The sequence below is a fragment of the Leucoraja erinacea genome, chromosome 29 (assembly GCF_028641065.1).
Source record: "Leucoraja erinacea ecotype New England chromosome 29, Leri_hhj_1, whole genome shotgun sequence".
NCBI lineage: Eukaryota > Metazoa > Chordata > Chondrichthyes > Rajiformes > Rajidae > Leucoraja > Leucoraja erinaceus.
The window spans coordinates 7008338-7027063 of NC_073405.1; the positions used below are offsets into that span (position 1 = coordinate 7008338).

Below are 18726 nucleotides of genomic sequence, written 5' to 3' on the forward strand. Positions count from 1 at the left end.
GAAGATCCTGCTGTAATTTTTGTTAACCATCTTCGCTGTAATACCAGATAATGTAGATAATACCACACACTTTAGTGTAATTTGCTTACTAACATTCTCACCCAAATTGTTCCTATAAACCATAAAAACTAATGGCTGATGGCCTGCACCAATCTCTGAGGCATCCCACTAGTCACAGACCTCCAGTCCAATAAACAATTTCCACCGCCACTTTGCTTCCTCATGAAGCAAATTCTCCATCTCATGGATTCCATGCGATCTAACCTTCCAGAGCAGCATACCATGTGGAACTTAATCAAATATTTTTCCGAAGTCAATATAGACAACCTCTATGTCTTTGCCCTTGTCAACCATTTTGGTTACTTCAATAAAAATCTGATTTGTTAGACAGGATCTCCCATGTACAAAATGTACAATGAATATTTTTAAGGCAGAGAAAGATTGATTTTTGATTAGTACAGCTGTCAGTGGTTGTGGGGAGAAGGCAGGAGAATGGGATTAGGAGGGAAAGGATAGGTCAGCCATGATTGAATGGAGGAGAAGACTTGATGGGCCAAATGGCCTAATTCGGCTCCTATCACTTATGAACGCGGAAACAAGCCTTTCAGCCCACGGGGTCCGCGCAAGCCAGCAATCCCCATGTACCAGTTCTATCCTACACATTAGGGACAATTTACAGAAGTCAATTAACCTACAAACTTTTACGTCTTTGAAATGTGGGAGGAAACCGGAGCACCCAGAGAAAACCCACGCAGTCACAGGGAGAACGTGCAAACTCTGTACAAACAGCACCCGCAGTCAGGATCGAACCCGGGTCTCTGGCGTTGGGAGGCAGCAACTCCACCGCTGCGCAATAGTGTCGCCCCTACATCTGCGCCAGTGTGCCGCCTCAAAATCTGGCCCATCTCTTGTTGGGCTTGTAAGGTGATAATTGAATGGTTCACTAGAGTGCATGCTAAGAACTCAGCACCATTTGCAATTTCTGCACCGTCAAATAGCTTTGTCGCCATAATCGCCCTGCCTAGCTGCGTCCGCACATTGGGTAACTGCCGCTTTTGCAACCATCCCATTTATCGGAATGCATCGTTAGATGATTTGAAAAGAAATACTTCCTGAAATTGACGATAAAAATCTAAAATTCGCAACATCACCCGCAACTTCCCCTTCGCTTCATTTCCTTCTGCCTATTTCCCCAAAGGAACCAACATTATTGGACTTATTCGCGCTCAAGCTAACCCTGTTTGTGGCAGAAACAAACGGAATTTGTGTGCAACAAGGTAAGGCTACTTTCGTTCGATGGTCTGTTAGAAAGTGTTCTCACTTAAAATAACTTTATAGTTTAAACATTTGCTGCTGTTTCATCTCGGAATGAAGTCCGAATGAGTCTCTTTATGATATTTCCACTCTTTGCTTGTTTGCTGTGTTTTTTCCACCCTCCCAACATTGCTGACCAATATATTGTATAAAAGTTTTTTAAAAAGACACAAAGTGCAGGAGTAAATCAACGGTTCAGCCAGCATTCCTGGAGAACATTTTGGTGGATGACATTTTGGGTCGGAAGCCTTCTGAATCAGTCTGAAATGTCATCTCTCTATGATCCCCAGAGATGCTGCTTGACCCGCTGAGTTACTCTAAACTGTATCTCTAAAGTCTAAAAAAAAATAAAGTTTTGGAAAATAATGAGCAAGGCAAGCGGCATTTGTAGAAGGAAAAAGAGAGTTAATGTTTTGGGAGGAGGACCCACATCAGAACTTGGAAAATGGAGAACTCTTTCCTAGTTTGCTGTAGAGTCTTTGGCCTGAAATGTTAATTCTGCTTCGCTTTCCACAGATGTTGCCTCTTTTCCCCATTCCTTGGCAAATCTTGTACAGGCTTGGAGCATTCATTCAATAGGGATTCATAAATGTCGAACAGTAAAGGCGATTTTTTACTTTGGTATTTACTTTTCCTGAGTATTTGATATTTTTTATTGATTTGTAAATGTGTGAATGGCTTTTAATCAAGTCATAGAGTGATACAGTGTGGAAACAGTCCCTTTGGCCCAACTTGCCCACACCGGCCAACTACACACCGGCCAACTTGCCCACACCCAGCTACACTAGTCCCACCTGCCTGCGTTTGGTCCATATCCCTCCAAACCTGTCCTACCCATGTACTATGTAATATTTGTTTGAATAATTATTTTTCGTAAACATACCTCATAGTTCAAGAGCCTCTGTGTGTTAGGGATATGTCGATATTATAAAATGGCCTCCCATGCTTTTGATAGGAGGCTCTATCCATCACCTTCTGTTAGGCCTTGTTGTTAATCCCCAGATGGAGACACAAAAATAGGTGATATCATAAACAGTGAAGATAGTCATCAAGATGTATAGCGTGATCTTGTTCAGCTGGGTACGTGGACTGAGAAATAGCAAATGGAGGGACAGTTTCTTCCAAGCAGTTATCAGGCAACTGAACCATCCTGCCGCAACCAGAGAGCAAGCCTGAACTACTATCCAGTCAAACCAGGGTGAATGTTAAGACCCTGGGGAGGGGGTGCGGAACAGAGAGACCTAGAAGTGCAAGTACATCGTTCTCTGAAAGTGGTCTCACAGTTAGACAGGCTTGCGGCCTTCATCGGTCACGGCATGGGATGTTATGTCGCAATTCTACAAGAAGTAGATCTGTACTTGGAGCCATTGTTGTGTTCAGTTTTGGTCAACCTAAAAGAAAGATGCTGTTAAGCTGGAAATAGTACAGAACAGATTTATGACTATGTTTCTGGAACTCGAGGGCCTCATGTTAGCGGAAGTGGTTGGGCGGGCTAGAATTTTATTTCTGGGAGTGTGTGAGGCTGAGGAGTGATCTTATAGAGGTGTATAAAACCATGAGGGTGAATACACAGTGTATTTTACCCAAGGTTGGGCAGTCAAGAACTAAAGGGCATAAGTTTAAGGTAAGATGGAAAAGATTTAATAGGAATCTGAGGAGCTATTTTCCCACACAGAAGGTGGTATATATATATATACAACAAGAAACAGGCTCCACGGCCCACCAAATCCACGCCGGCAATTGGTCACCCTGCCACACTAGTTCTATCTTATCCCATTGTTGCACCCACCCCCCGCACACTGGGGGCAATTAACAGAGGCCAATTAATCTATAATCACCCCCCGCTCATCTTTGGGATGTGGGAGGAAACCGGAGCACCCTGAGGATACCCAGGCAGTGACAGGGAGAGCATGCGAACACCACACAGAAAGCACCCGAAGCCAGGATCGAACCCGGTGTCAGAGGGGCTGTAAGGCCGCAACTCTGCCAGCTGTGCCACCGACTGGAACTAGCTGCCGGAGGAAGTGGTCGAGGCCGGTATTAATTCGACGTTTAAAATACGTTTGGACAGGCCGAGGAATAGCAAATGGAGTTTAATTCAGATATAGTGTAAGGTGTTATATTTTGTGGAGTCAAACCAGGGTGAATGGTAAGGTTCTGGGGGAGTGGTGAGGAACAGAGTGACCTCGGAGGACAAGTACAAGTAAGGTATGTGGGAGGAAACCAGAGCAAACCCATGTGTTTGTCAAACACAGACAAATGGAACTAGCTTAGATGGGCATCTTGGCTGGCATGGATGGGCTGGGCTGGGCTAAAGGTTGGTTTCAGCGCTGTATGGCTCCGTAACTTTGCTCCTCTACCTGGCCCTGGTTAGATGGGTGGTGTAGAAGTCCTAAAAACTGTTGGATGTAGGATACTCTGTTGCCTATTTGAATCACTTCATCAGTGATCATTTATATCACGTAAAACAGAGCTTCTTGTTCAAATATACTTTATTCATAAAACTAGCAATGCAGGGTGGGCACAGAAAGCTGGGGTAACTCAGCGGGCCAGGCAGCATCACTGGAGAGAAGGAATGGGTGACGTTTGGGGTCGTGACCCTTCTTCAGACGAGGCAGGAATACAGGGTGACTCCTGCATCACGGGTTACAGAGATCATTAACAATTTAAACCAAGATGTCGCTCGGTAGTATCTGTTCATTGACATCTTGATCTAATCACCCCTTGTGTGCAGAGCTGGTGGCTATCGACTTTGAGCTGAACAATCCTTGTGCATCCTGAACAATCCTTGTGCATCCTCCGTGTATGAATGAATGAATACGTTTATTGGCCAAGTATTCACATACAAGGAATTTGCCTTGGTGCTCCGCCCGCAAGTGACAACATGACACACAGTGACAGTTAGGAATGACACATAAAACATTAAACATTAATAATAAATAATATATAACGCGCAGAACTAGTGTCTATCATCTTTCAACTAATCAACCTTTGTGCATCGCATTGAAACATCCTCTTTGTGCTTAAATATCTTGTTGTGCCATCAAACTTTGGAGGTGTGATCACAGCCTTTTGACTGAGACCCCTCTCCCCTTGCGCAAGTAAAATAAACTTTCAGTCTGAAGAAAGTCATAAGGAGTAGGAGTAAACATAAACATAGAAACAGAATATAGATGCAGGAGTAAGCCATTCGGCCTTTCGAGCCAGCCAATATGATCGTGGCTGATCATCCTAAATCAGCTGGGCGGCACGGTGGCGCCGAGGTAGAGTTGCTGCCTTACAGTAATTGCAGCGCTGGAGACCCGGACTTGATCCTGACTAGGGGTGCTGTCTGTACGGAGTTTGTACGTTCTCCGAGATCGTCAGTTTCCTCCCACACTCCAAAGACATATGGGTTTCTAGGTTAATTGGCTTGGTGCGAATGTAAAAATTGTCCCTGGCGTGTGCAGGGTAGCCATGATGTGCGGGGATCGCTGGTCGGTGCAGACTCGGTGGGCCGAAGGGCCTGTTTCCTCAAGGTATCTCTAAACTAATAATCAGTACCCCGTTCCTGCTTTCTCCCCATATCCCTAGATTTCATTAGCCTTAAGAGCTACATCTAACTCTCTCTTTAAAACATTCAGTGAATTAGCCTCCACTGCCTTCTAGGGCAGAGAATTCCAAAGATTTGCATCTCTCTGGATGAAAAAGTTTTTCCTCATCTCAGTCCTAAATGACCTACTCCTTATTCTTAAACTGTGACCCCTGGTTCTGGACTCCCCCAACATTGGGGACATTTTTCCTGCATCTAGCCTGTCCAATCCCTTAAGAATTTTATATGTTTCGAGAAAATTCCCTCACCCTTCTAAACTCCAGTAAATAATAGCCCAGTCTATCCATTCCTTCATCCATCCTTAGGCCATTTGGCCCATCAGGTTTACTCTGCCATTCAATTATGGCTGATCTATCTCCTCCACCTAACCCCATTCTCCTGCCTTGTCCCCATAACCTCTGACACCCGCACTAATCAAGAAGGGTCTCGACCCGAAACGTCACCCATTCCTTCCCTCCAGAGACACTGCCTGTCCCGCTGAGTTAATGCCACCATTTTGCGTCCATCTATTTTAAAAATAAACCCGCTGCAAATGGTGAATGATTCGAGTCCGTGAGTCTTATCGAGTCCTCGAGTCGCGACTTCAACAGTTGTCAGGAACCACGTTTGCCAATTGTGGCCAAAGTGGGGCCATGGGTAGGTTATGGGTGAGGCCACCCTCGGTAGAGGGCTTTAGTGGCTAATGGAAACTTCTCGCTTATCCTTACAGGATGAAGACTTTGGCGATTATTGTGTTCCTCCTCCACGTGGAGTGGAGCCTGGGGACAAAATGCGATGGGACGTTGATCAGCAGGGAAGGAATCGCCAACAACTGTGCGCTCCATTGCCTAGACTGGGCTAAGTTGCGGTGGGAAGGCCAGACCTCCTTGTCACTGGAAGGCCAGACCTCCTTGTCACTGGAAGGCTGTGGGATATCGCGCATGATTAACATCAACATCAGCAACGAGCTGAAGGAACTGAATCTCAAGCACAACAAACTAACGGACCTTCCACCAAAATTCCTCAAAAACTTTCCAAAATTAAAGAAACTGAATTTAATTGGGAACCCCTTAGCGACCATCCCGCTCAACCTGATCAAGACAATAAATGTGGACTTTACCTGCTCTTGCCAGATCTTGAAAGATGTGAATCGCAACTTTGTTGAGGCAGGGAACTTCTCCCAGGATTTCCTGAACAATATAACATGCACCGGGTCAAATTATACTAAGTTGCCGGCTATGGCCAATTTCTATAACGTCGAGTGTCCGAACTTATTGCTGGTCTACATCCTTGTTCCAGTCTTGTGTGTTGTCGCCATCGCGGTTGTTGTCGCTGTCCTTGTGCTGGTGAAATATCGCTCGAAACTCGGCTCGTACTTCTCACCCACTCCGAGCAAGCGGCAGTCAGTCAATTCAGCCGACCAAGGGCATCAGAGGTACGCCAGCACCGGGGACTGGAAGGATCAAGCGGCAGTGTCACCGGGGCCTCACGCCAACTATGAGAACGTCTTTATGGGTGAACCACACAACGCAAGGTACATTAAAGCCCAATATCCACCGGTCACCGCAAATGTGCCACACTATATGAACGGCAAAGGGTGTAAAACAAAGAACCGCTGATGCTGGTGCAATACCAAAGATAGACACAGAGTGATGGAGTAACTCAACGGGTCAGGCAGCATCTCTAGAGAAAAAGGATAGAAGACGCTTCAGGTCGGGACCCTTCTTCAGACTCCTGACCCAAAATCTCACCTAATTCATGTTCTCCAGAGATGCTGCCTGACCCGCTGAATTACTCCAGCACTCTGTGTCCATCTATGAATTGTAAGGGTGTAGGTTTAAGGTGAGAGGGGAAAGATTTGATAGGAACCTCATGGGTGATATATTTACTCAGAGGGTGGTGGGGTACATGGAACGAGCTTCCAGAGGAGGTAGTTGAAGCAAATACTATAACAACATTTAAAAGACCCTTGGACAGGGACTTGAATTGTAAGTTTGGCTAAACATCAAAGACTTCAACACAACTGTTGGTGGACACAAACATTTTGGAGTAACTCAGCGTGTGAGGCGGCATCTGCGGAGAGAAGGAATGGGCGAAGTTTCGACCCTTCTCGACCCGAAACGTCACCCATTCCTTCTCTCCATAGATGCTGCCTCACCCGCTGAATTACTCCAGCATTTTGTGTCGACCTTCGATTTTACCAGTATCTGCAGTTCTTTCTTGCGCAGTAACTGTTGGTGTGCAGATACGTACAACATTATTGTGTTCAGATCTGTTCACCCAGCTATTGGAAGGATGTCGTTAGACTAGAAAGAGCGCAGAGAAGATTTGTCAACGATGTTGCCAGGACTCAAGGGCCTGAGCTGCAGGGAGAGATTGGGCAGGCTAGGACTTAATTCCTTGGAGCGCAGGAGGCTATGGGGAGATCTCATAGAGTTGTATAAAATCATGAGGTGAATGCAGATAAGGTGAGCCTTTTGCTCAGCGTATGGGGAATCGAGAAGTGGAGGACATAGGTTTAAGGTGCGAGGGAAAAGATTTAACAGGAACCTGATGAGGCAACTTTCTCACTCAGAGCGTGGTGAGTAAATGGAATGAGCTGCCAGTGGAGGTAGTTGAGGAAGTACAATAACAACATTTAAAAGACAATCACACAGGTACCTGGATAGGGAAAGTCTGCAGGAATATGGGCCAAATGCGGGCAAATGGGATTAGTATGGATGGGGCATGATGGTCGGCATGGACGAGTTGGGCTGAAGGGCCTGTTTCGCTGCTCTATGACTCTATGAATCTATGACAATATATCTCTAAATGTAATTGTATAAATGTACCTGCCCAGCAGTAATGGTAAATAGATCCTCATGCACAACGAACTGCACGCCCTTCCACAACAATTCTTTGTACGATTAAAAGGACACTGAGTGCTGGACCAACTCAGCGGGGTCAGGCAGCATCTCTAGAGAACATTTCACAGAGTGTTGGAGTAACTGCGGTGAATGAGTTTCATGTACTATAAGGACAAATCGGCAAAAGCTAGCCAGCGAAGAATAGTCAGGAGACAGCACTGATGAATGAAAGACACAAAGTGTTGGAGTAACTCAGTGGGTCAGGCAGCACATCGATAGGTGACGTTTTGGATCGGGAAGGGTCCCAACCCGAAACATCAACTATCCAAGTTCTCCAGGGATGTTGCCTGACTCATTTACTCCAGCATTTTGTGCCTTTCTTTGGTCAACCAGCATCTGCAGTTCCTTGTTCCTGCAGTACTGTTGATAGCATGTTAGCATGGACGTGATGGGCCAAAGGGCCTGTGTCAGTGGTGTCTGACTATGACTATCATTCCTGGTAAATATAAACCAGTGAAGCTAATAGTAAACAAGTTAATAGCAGCAGTGGGTAGGATATCAAAAACAATAAGTTAGAGGAAAACTTAAGGCCATAAGGTCATAAGTGATAGGAGCAGAATTAGGCCATTCAGCCCATCAAATCTACTTTTCCATTCAATCATGGCTGATCTATCTCTCCCTCCGAACCCAATTCTCCTGCCTTCTCCCCATAACCTCTGACACCCGCAGTAATCAAGAATCTATCTATCTCTGCCTTAAAAATATCCATTGGCTTGGCCTCCGCAGCCTTCTGTGGCAAAGAATTCCACAGATTCACCACCCTCTGACTAAATAAATTCTTCCTCATCTCCTTCCTAAAGGAACGACCTTTAATTCTGAGGCTGTGACCTCTAGTCCTAGACTCTCCCACTGGTGGAAGCATCCTCACCACATCCACTCTATCCAAGCCTTTCACTATTCCATAAGTTTCAATGAGGATTATGGATTCAAATGGATTCTGGTTTATGGATTATGCTTTGAATGGATTTAGAGAATTTTGAATTAATTAGATAGAGGTAGCTGATTTTATTTGGCTTACCAAATGAAATACTTTGATGCAAGTTACTGAGAAAGTTGACGAATGGAACACATGGAGGTTGTCTGGGGGGACTTTAGGAGAGTGGAAACGCCACATGGAAAGCTGGTTAACAAAACCGGGGCTTAAGGAATTTAACGGCCAGTGGCAGGAAATATTGTCTCCAGGATCAAAAGCTGAATCTTGGCAGAGACACCAAATGCTGGAATAACTCAGTGGGACAGGCAGCATCTCTGGAGAGAAGGAATGAGTGACGTTTTGGGTCGGGACCCTTCTTCAGACAGTCCAAAGACCCAAAACGTCATCCAGTCCTTCTCCCCAGAGATGCTGCCTGTCCCAGCTGAGTTACTCCAGCATTTTGTGTCTATTTTTGATTTAAACCAGCATCAGTTCTTTCCTGTACGCTGAATCTTGGTAACTGGTTGTTTTTCTAGACTAGAGGGTGATAAAGCTGGTATTTCCCAGAGCTGGGAAGCTACTTTATATATTTATGCTCCTGCTTTATCCAGCGTTGCTAAACTTATTATGCCGGCAGTCACAATGTTTGCAAGCAGCCTTGGACATTCACTGTCATTTTTGGTGAATTCTGTCAAAAACCTTCCTCCTTGTTTGGAGAAACAAGGAACTGCAGACGCTGGTTTACCAAAAAAAAAAAAGCCACAAACTGCTGGAGTAACTCAGCGGGTCAGGCGATATCTCTGGAGAACATGGATTGATGGCGTTTCGAGTGATGGACGTAACACACGCCAGCTTAGCATTTAGAAAGGGCGGCATGGTGGCGCAGCGGTAGAGTTGCGGCCTTGCACCGCTTGCAGCGCCGGAGGCCTGGGTTCGATCCCGACTACGGGCGCTGTTTGTACGTTATCCCCGTGACCGCATGGGTTTCCTCCGAGATCTTTGGTTTCCTCCCACTCTCCAAAGACGTACAGGTTTGCAGGTTGATTGGCTTGCTGTCAAATGTAAAATGTACATTGTCCCTAGTGTGTGTAGGATGATGTTATTGTACGTGGATTGCTGGTTGGCGCGGACTCGGTGGGGACGAAGAGCCTGTACCTCTGAGCTAAACTAAACAAGATGGCTCAACGGTCGAGTCGCTGCCTTACAGCGCCAGAGACCCAGGTTCAATCCTGACTGCGGGTGCCATCTGTACGGAGTTTGTACATTCGCCCCATGACCATGTGGGTTTTCTCCGGGTGCTCCGGTTTCCTTCCACACTCCAAAGACATACAGGATTATAGGTTAATTGGCTTCGGTAAAATTGTAATCTGTGAAGCGGAATGCTGGGCTGTTCAAATCTAATCAGTTTTTCCCCAAAATAAATAGGAACAGTCAGTAGTAAAATAAGGTTGAAATAAATGACAGCTGGGTAAACATCACCGAGTTTAGCCTCATAGAGGAAACCATACATCAGCCACGATTGAATGGCGGAGTAGACTTGATGGGCCGAATGGCCTAATTCCGATCCTATCACATGAACATGAACTCTGACTAAATAAATTCCCCCTCCTCTCCTTTCTAATGGAAGGGAAGTTGGTTTGTGTGATGGTCTGGGCTGCGTCCACAATTCTCTGCAACTTCTTGCTGTCTTGCGCTGTGTGCGCTAATGGTATTTATTTTTAATCTTCCAGGAAGCAGCCGGCCACTGATGACACTTACTATCTGGAGAATGATGCAACCTGTGAAATTTACCAAAACGAGCAGCCAGTCTACTGTAACTACAGTGGGCCAGCGCCTACAGCAGAGGACGACATATATATAATTGCCGACCAATAAATGCATCGTCGGGGTCCCCCTTCAGATGTTGCAAGATTTCCACGTCTACATTCTATTCCATTTCCCTTTCACAACGGTCTTGAAAACGCCTCACTTTCAAGAACCAGCTCAGACGTCAAGCCCAGTGCCGGATTTACGTATAAGCTAAACAAGCTATAGCTTAGGGCCCCCACTTTCTAGGGGGCCCCCCGAAAAAATTGATGGGCCTCGAGGTCTAGGGGGGCCTCCGGCCAAGGCAGAACATCTACCGTTCAACTCTGGGCGGCCCCCCTCTCTATCTCTCTCTCTCTCTCCATCTCCCCCCGCTATCCGTGTCCGGGCCGCCGGGCTCCGCTCGCTCCTCATCCGCCGGCACGGCAGGCCGCCTTGCACATGCGCACAACCACGGCCAGCACATCATCGGCCGCCCTGCGCATGCGCACTGCAACGGCAACTGGTCGGCGCTGGGCACTTTCTCCCTCGCTTTGAATTGTGGGAGATTTGGCCGCCATGGCTGTCCGGTCGTTGGGGGCCTCACAAGTGGAACAGCTTAGGGCCTCTCTTCATCCAAATCCGGCACTGGTCAAGCACCATCCAACCTGAACATGTGGAACCCGATTATGAATATCCAGGACCCGACCCTAACAACAAAAGCATCCGTATCCGCAGCGGGGTTCAGTTAGAATGTGTGGAATTCAACCTCAACACATGGAACTCTTTCAAAATATCTGGACTTCAGCAAAACAAAAACAAAAAATCAGGAAGCCCACAAAATAACAGAAGTTCATCTGAGAAAAAACACGCAAGGAACTGCAGAAGTGTTTAAAGAAAGAACTGCAGATGCTGGAAAAATTGAAGGTAAAATACTGGAGAAGCTCAGCGGGTGAGACAGCATCTAAGAAGGAATAGGTGACGTTTCGGGTCGAGACCCTTCTTCAGACTCAATAGGTGACGTTTCGAGTCGAGACCCTACTACTTCAGACGGAAGAAGGGTCTCGAACTGAAACGTCGCCTATTCCTTCGCTCCTTAGATGCTGCCTCACCCGCTGAGTTTCTCCAACATTTTTGTCTGCCAAGGAACTGCAGATGGTGATTTACAAGAAAATAAAGACACAAAGTGCTGGAGTAACTCAGCGAGTCTGGCAGCATCCGTGCCGGTCATGAACATATGACATTTTGGGTCGGATCCCTGCTTCAGACTGGTTTATTATAGTCATTTATTATTGTACCGAGGAACAGTGATAAGCTTTTTCGTTGCGTGCTAACCAGTCAGCAAAGAGACTATGCATGATTACAATCGAGCTGTTCACAGTGTACAGATACAGGCTTATGGGTATAACGTTCAGTGCAAGAGAAAAGTCTAGAAAAGTCCGATTAAAGGTCTCCAATAGGGTGGTAGGTGGGAGGTCAGGACCCCTCTCTAGTTGGTGAGAGGACGGTTCAGTTGCCTGAAAAACAGCCGAGAAAAAACTGTCCTGAATCTGGAATGTCATAACCATAATCATACCTTATTAGCCAAGTATATTTTGCAACATTCGAGGAATTTGATTTGCCATACAGTCGTACCAATAAAAAGCAACAGAACACACAAAATACATTTTATCATAAACATCCGCCACAGTGACTCCTCCACATTCCTCACTGTGGTGGAAGGTGAAAAAAGGTTCAATCTCTCCCGTCTTTGGCCTCCAGCGGTCGGGGGCCTCGAGCCTTCCGTTGATGGGATGATCTTACTCCCGTAGCCAGCGGCGGGCCTCCTCGTCGGGGCGATCAAACTCCTGCATCGGGGGTGGGGGGGTGGGGGGGAGGGATCTCAGCTCCCTCGCGCCGGGCGATCTACCTGGTGAATGTCCAGCAGAATAAAGACAAACTGAGCCTTTTTCTGCGTGATATTGAAACCAAATAGCTCAAATGTTTATTGTGTTGTTGAAGAAGAGGAATTTAGCACCAGGAAACTGTGGTTAGAAACAGAATGCCTCGATAGCGAGCTGGTGCCCTGCGCGGGTTTTGTGTTTGAAGTTTGATGAGAGCTATGGACCTTTAGCTGGGACAGGAGAGGAGGTCAGGGTGACACAGACGTAGAGAACATTGACAGCAGTCAGCATGAATATCAGGAACTAGTCAGCATCAGAAGGAAAGATAGGTCAGTGGAACTTCTGGCTTTCAGATCTATTGAGGTAAAGAGGAACTAGTCAAAAGAACTGAGAGAAGCTGGCTCCTGCAGGGAAGGACAAGTCGGAATGTTCGTGACTTGCTGTTCAGTGGGTTTGGGCTGCACGGACTCCACTCTAGAAGAACACCACGAGCACACATGGAAAACTACCTGAGATACAGTGTCAGTACACTGGATCTGCTCTGGAAGTACGTTGCCAGTGTGTTGGAAGAGCACTGGTTGAACAGTGGGAGTGTAATGGAGGGACAGTAAACCCTCGTTATGATGGACTATGGGAGAGGGGGACTGGTGTCCATTTAGACTTTCTTTTAGAGTATTAGTGACACAGCGTTGGAACAGGCCCTTCCACACCGACCAGCGATCACCAGGGACAACTTTACAACTTACCGAAGCCAATTTACCTGCAAACCTGCGCATCTCTGGAGTGTGTGGGTGCACTCGGAGAATGTACAGACTCCGTACAGACAGCACCCGTAGTCAGGATCGAACCCTGATCTCTGGCGCTGTAAGGCAGCAACTGTGCCACTCTATTCCCCATTGTCCGCTACAACTGAGTAAGGGATTCGCTCCAACTCACTCCAAGTTGCAACAAGTTGTTTTCAAATACAAAATTCTTTTTAACAGCTAAAAATGTATTTTTGTTACCGCAAGCTAAAGGCTGTTTGTTATATTGTTTAAGAGAGTCTCTGTCATGAAACATATGTTATAGGAGTCTGCTGAATCCTTGAACCCAGCGTGGATGATGTATTGAAGGATAGACATGAGAAGTGTCAAGAAATATGGGGAGAAAGCAGGAATATGGCATTGAATTAGAGCAAGGACTTACTCCAATCCCCAACATCAACCTGCTGCATCTGTGATCAATAAAAAGGGCATTGATCTTCCATTGGTCTTGTGATTGAGGCAGTGCAGCGTAGGTTCACGAGGTTGATCCCTGGGATGGCGGGACTGTCATATGAGGAAAGATTGAAAAGACTGGGCTTGTATTCACTGGAATTTAGAAGGATGAGGGGAAGGGATCTTATAGAAACATATAAAATTATAAAAGGACTGAACAATCTAGATGCAGGAAAAATGTTCCCAATGTTGGGCGAGTCCAGAACCAGGGGCCACACAGTCTTAGAATAAAGCGGTAGGCCATTTAAGACAGGTGAGAAAAACCATTTTCACCCAGAGAGTTGTGAATTTGTGGAATTCCCTGCCACAGAGGGCAGTGGAGGTCAAAATACTTGATGGATTTAAGAGAGAGTTAGATAGAGCTCTAGGGGGTAGTGGAATCAAGGGACATGGGGAGAAGGCAGGCATGGGTTATTGATAGGGGACGATCAGCCTTGATCACAATGAATGGCGGTGCTGGCTCAAAGGGTCGAATTGTCTCACTCCTGCACCTATTTTCTATGTTTCTATAAGAATCTCTCTGTTTCATGTCCACTGACTGATAAAAACATATCAATGGGTGAATTACGATCCAGTTACTGAAACGTCATATACAACTGTGGCACAGCTGGTAGAGCTGTAGCTGGTAGCGCCAGAGCCCTGAGTTTGATCCTGATCTCCGGTGCCGCATGTGTGGAGTTTGCACGTTCTCACCATGAACCGCGTGGGTTTCTCCCGGATGCTCCGGTTTCCTCCCACATCCCAAAGAAATGGCGGATTTGCGGTTTAATCAGCCCTTTGTAGGTGGCCCCTCTCTGTACAGCGAGTGGGTGAGAAAGTGGGATAACTTAGATCATTGTAGGTGCTATCACAGTTTAAAAGGCATTCGGGCAGGTACGCGGATACGACAGGTTTAGAGGGGTATGGGCCAAATGCAGCCAAGTGGGACAAGGGTAGATGGGGCATGTTGGTCGGAGTGGGCAAGTTGGGCCTCTTCCACACTTTATGATTCTATCCATGACCCAACTAGTGTGAAAAGCTGATCGATGGTCAGGAGTGGACTCAGTGGGCCGAAGGGCCTGTTTCCATGCTCTATCTCTAAAATGATGCTTTGTGGTGTGCAGAACACCTCGACAATTCTTGTGAAGGGGTCAAATTTACTCCTGTATTGCTCAGATGAGTAGGGAGTGCCACACACAGAGGAGAGAGCTGGCAGTGGCCCCCCTACTCATCTCTACATGATGGGCACAGTGGGGGGTCACTTGAGTCCCTGGCGCACGCACCTTCCTGGTGGCACGGTGGCTCAGTGGTAAAATTGCTGCCTTACAGCACCAGAGTCCCGGGTTCGATCCTGACTACGGGTGCTGTCGGTACGGAGTTTGTACGTTCTCCCCGTGACCTGCGTGTGTTTTCTCCCCCCTCGGGTGCTCCATCCTCGGTCTCCTCCCACACTCCAAAGACGTACAAGTTTGTAGGTTCATTGGATTCTTGTAAAATTGTCCCTGGTGTGTGTAGGATAGTGTTAGTGTGCTGGGATCGCTGGTCGGCACGGACTCAGTGGCCAAAGGGCCTGTTTCCGTGCTGTATCTCAAAACTAAAGTCCTGAGTCTCACATCTCATGTCCTGAGACAGTGACTCCCAGAACATGGAACATGGAACATGGAACATAGAACTCGGAACAGCATAGCTCAGGACAGGCCCTTTGGTCCACAACATCTGTGCTGGCCATGATGCCAATCTAAACCACACATCTGCCTGCACATTGTTCCTATGCCTCCATTCCCTGCTCTTCAAGTGTCAGTGTAAATGCTTCTTAAACGTTGCTATCCACCATCTCCCCTGGCAACGCATTCCAGGCACCTACCATTCTCTGAGTTAAAACAAAAATTGCCTCATTAATCTCCTTTCAACTTTCTCCCTGTCTCATTGATGTTATGCCCTCTAGCATTTGACATTTCCACACTGGGAAAATCTACCCACCCCTCCTTCCCCTCCCCCTCCCCCTCCCCCTCCCCCCCCCTCCCCCTCCCACTCCCTCTCTCCCCCCACCCCCACCCCCTGCAGCTCAGCGTGTTACTGCTGCCTCAATTGCATGGGATCTGTGCCTTTAAGAGCCAACACAGCTATGTATGTATGTGGTGCCTACAGGAATAGGGCAGGTGTAGATATGGAGCTGGGTGTAGATCACTGTAATCTGGTTTCTTGGTGTAGATCACTGTAATACTGCTTCATACGCCTTGCTGGCCTATTTCACAATATTTGTAGTTGAGGGTGTTGGGGGTGTGTGTGGGGGGGGGGGGGGGGGGGGTGGGGGGGGGGGGGGGGGGATATGTTTGTATTCTTCATCCACATTGTTAAAAAAAAAGAGGAATCCAACTCCTTGGTGTATTTGTGTAAAATATCAATGATGCAAATTTATTGGCAACAGTTGTAAAATAGCTTTGCGTTTGATCAACAGCTGCATTGTTGTTGAGGATTGAATAAACAGCGATTCATTGCAAATACAAATGCGAGTGGTGCCAGTTTGTATAAATTGTGTGTGTGTGTGCGTGTGTGTGTGTGTGTGTGAGTGTATGTGTGTGTGTGTGTGTGTGTGTGTGTGCGTGTGTGTGTGTGTGTGTGTGTGTGTGTGTGTGTGTGTGTATGCGTGTGTGTGCGTGTGTGTGTGTGTGTGTGTGTGTGTGTGTGTGTGTGTGTGTGTATGTGTGTGTGTGTGTGTGTAGTTCTGCAGTGCAGGAACTAGTGTGAATCGGTGATCGATGGTTGACGCCGACTTGGTGGGCCGAATGGCCTGTTTCCCCTACTGTGTCTGTGCTAATATGTGTTCCATGTTCTAAACATGGTTTCCCATCCATAACTCCATGTTGGCTTTGTTTAACCCCACTGATATATTTCTAAGTTTCTTGCTATCACATTCTTCAATGACATATTAGGAAGTTCCTTGCACACCAAAGCTAAGCTAAGCAAATCTGCCTTTTCTGTCTCCCGTCTTTATGTGTGGGGTCACATTTGCTCCACCCCAACCTCTCTTTTCCAGCTTTGTTTCCCCCCCCCCACCCCCCCTTTCTCCATCACGCTACACTAAAAACTAATCTTTGCTCCAGGACTGAAAATCTCTTGCAATGGAGGCTGAAGTATCATTTGTCTCTTACGGGCCTGTCCCACATGGGCGATTTTTTAGGCAACTACAGGCGACTAGTTTGTCCGTCACATGTTTGCCGTCAGTCGCCGGGAGTCGAATCCTCAGTCGCGCAAAAAAAAGTCGTAGCGTCTTTCTGGTCGCGGCTAAATTTTCAACATGTTGAACGTTTTTGGGCGACAGTTGCCTCGACGCCATTGAGCGTAGCGTGACTTCTCCTGACGTCGGTGCTGTCGTTGGTTGTCGCCAGGACGACGCAGGTTGTCGCCGGTTTTTCGACGACCAGCCACGACTACGACAGTCGCCCCCGGCAGTTGCCGGGGGCGACTGTCGTAGTCGTAGCTGGTGACCAGGTCCCGTCCGTGCATCAACATTTTTAAACATCACGATTTAAATGCGTACATAGGCAAGGCCAGGTGTAGACTCGGTGACCATTTTGCTCAGCACACGCGCTTGGTCCTCCAAGGCTTGCTGGACCTCGCTCACCATTTAAGCTCCCCATTCCCAATATCGATCTTTCTGTCCCGAACCTCTTCCATTGCCGGAGTGAAGCCACGCGTAAACTGGAGGAACAGCACCTCATATTCCGCTCGGGTGGTTTACAACCCAATGGTATGAACATTGAATTCTCCAATTCCACGTAACCTCTTACTATGCACTGAGTACGAGCAGCTTTCAGTTTCACTGTACATGTATAGTGACAATAAATGGCATATCATATCATATCATATCACTAACCACTCCCCTCCCTTTCTCCCACACAACCTGCCCCCTATCTTTCCTGCCCCCCCCCCCCACTCCATCTTCCCTTGTGCCCCTCATGCACTCCCACCTATTTCTGCTCTGCACTCAACCCCCCCCACCATCCACCACCCCCCAATTTCCTCCCTCTGGCGTAACAATCCGCGACTCTTCTAACCTGTCTCACACCTTCCTTCCTTTCTTATCTCTGGACTTTGCTCCAACTATCCGCCTATCAAAAACCTCTCTCACCGATGCCGACCTACCTGCCACCTACCTGTCCCGATAAGTTACTCCAGCACTCTGTGTCCATTAGTGTATTAACCAGCTTCTCCAGTTTTTGGTTTCTATGGTTTATTGTCTGCAGAGTTGCTGCCTTACAGCTCAGAGACCCAGTTTCAATCCTGACTACGGGTGCTGACTGTAGGTTCTCCCCGTGACCTGCGTGGGTTTTCTCCGGGAGCTCCGGTTTCCTCCCACACTCCAAAGTCGTACAGGTTTGTAGGTTAATTGACCTCTGTAAATCGTCCCTAGTATGTGTAGGATAGCGTTAGTGTGCGGGGATCGCTGGTCGGCGCGGATTCGGTGGGTCAAAGGGCCTGTTTCCGCACTGTATCTCTAAACTAAACTACACGTTAAATAATACTCTGCTTTCTCTATCAAAGGGAATAACTGGACAGTTCTCCACGTCATATATCGCATCTGCTGTGCGTCTGCCCACTCAGTCAACTTGTCCAAATTGCCGTGAGGCTCTTTGCAGCCTCCTCACCACTCACCATCCCACTCACGTTTGCGTCATTGGCAAACTCAGAAACCTTGTGTGAAACACAAAGTGCTGGAGAAACTCAGCGGGCCAGGCAGCATCTGGGGTGCCAATGGACAGACGACATTTCGGGTCGGGTCGGTTCCTCAGAGTGATGGCGTTAGAGGGGCAGTAAGCGGGAAAAGAACGTTTCCAGGGTGGAACAAATGTGGCCCCAAACGTACACATGGGGACAGAAGGAGCAAGCAGTCATGGCAGAGTAGACTTGATGGGCCGAATGGCCCAATTCTGCTTAGAATTGCAGATCGCTTAGCTTAACATCATTTGAAGGGAAATTCCCAGTACGTCATAAACGAACGTGATATCAGGAAGCCTAGAAAATATCAACGGGGTTAAACATACGGATGGCACGGTGGCGCAGCGGCAGAGTCGCTGCCTACGAGCTCTTGCAGCGCCGGAGACGCGGGCTCGATCCC

General features: G+C 47.3%; 1 protein-coding gene across 1 annotated transcript; it reads left to right on the forward strand.

Annotated features, from left to right (window-relative positions):
* Positions 1-639: 639 nt before the first annotated feature.
* On the forward strand, positions 640-11498 carry LOC129711093 (uncharacterized). The gene is made up of 3 exons (XM_055658481.1): positions 640-1277; positions 5616-6419; positions 10435-11498. The coding sequence occupies exons 2-3, from the start codon at positions 5617-5619 to the stop codon at positions 10577-10579; spliced, it is 948 nt and encodes a 315-aa protein (XP_055514456.1). The 5' UTR covers positions 640-1277; position 5616; the 3' UTR covers positions 10580-11498.
* Positions 11499-18726: the final 7228 nt, after the last annotated feature.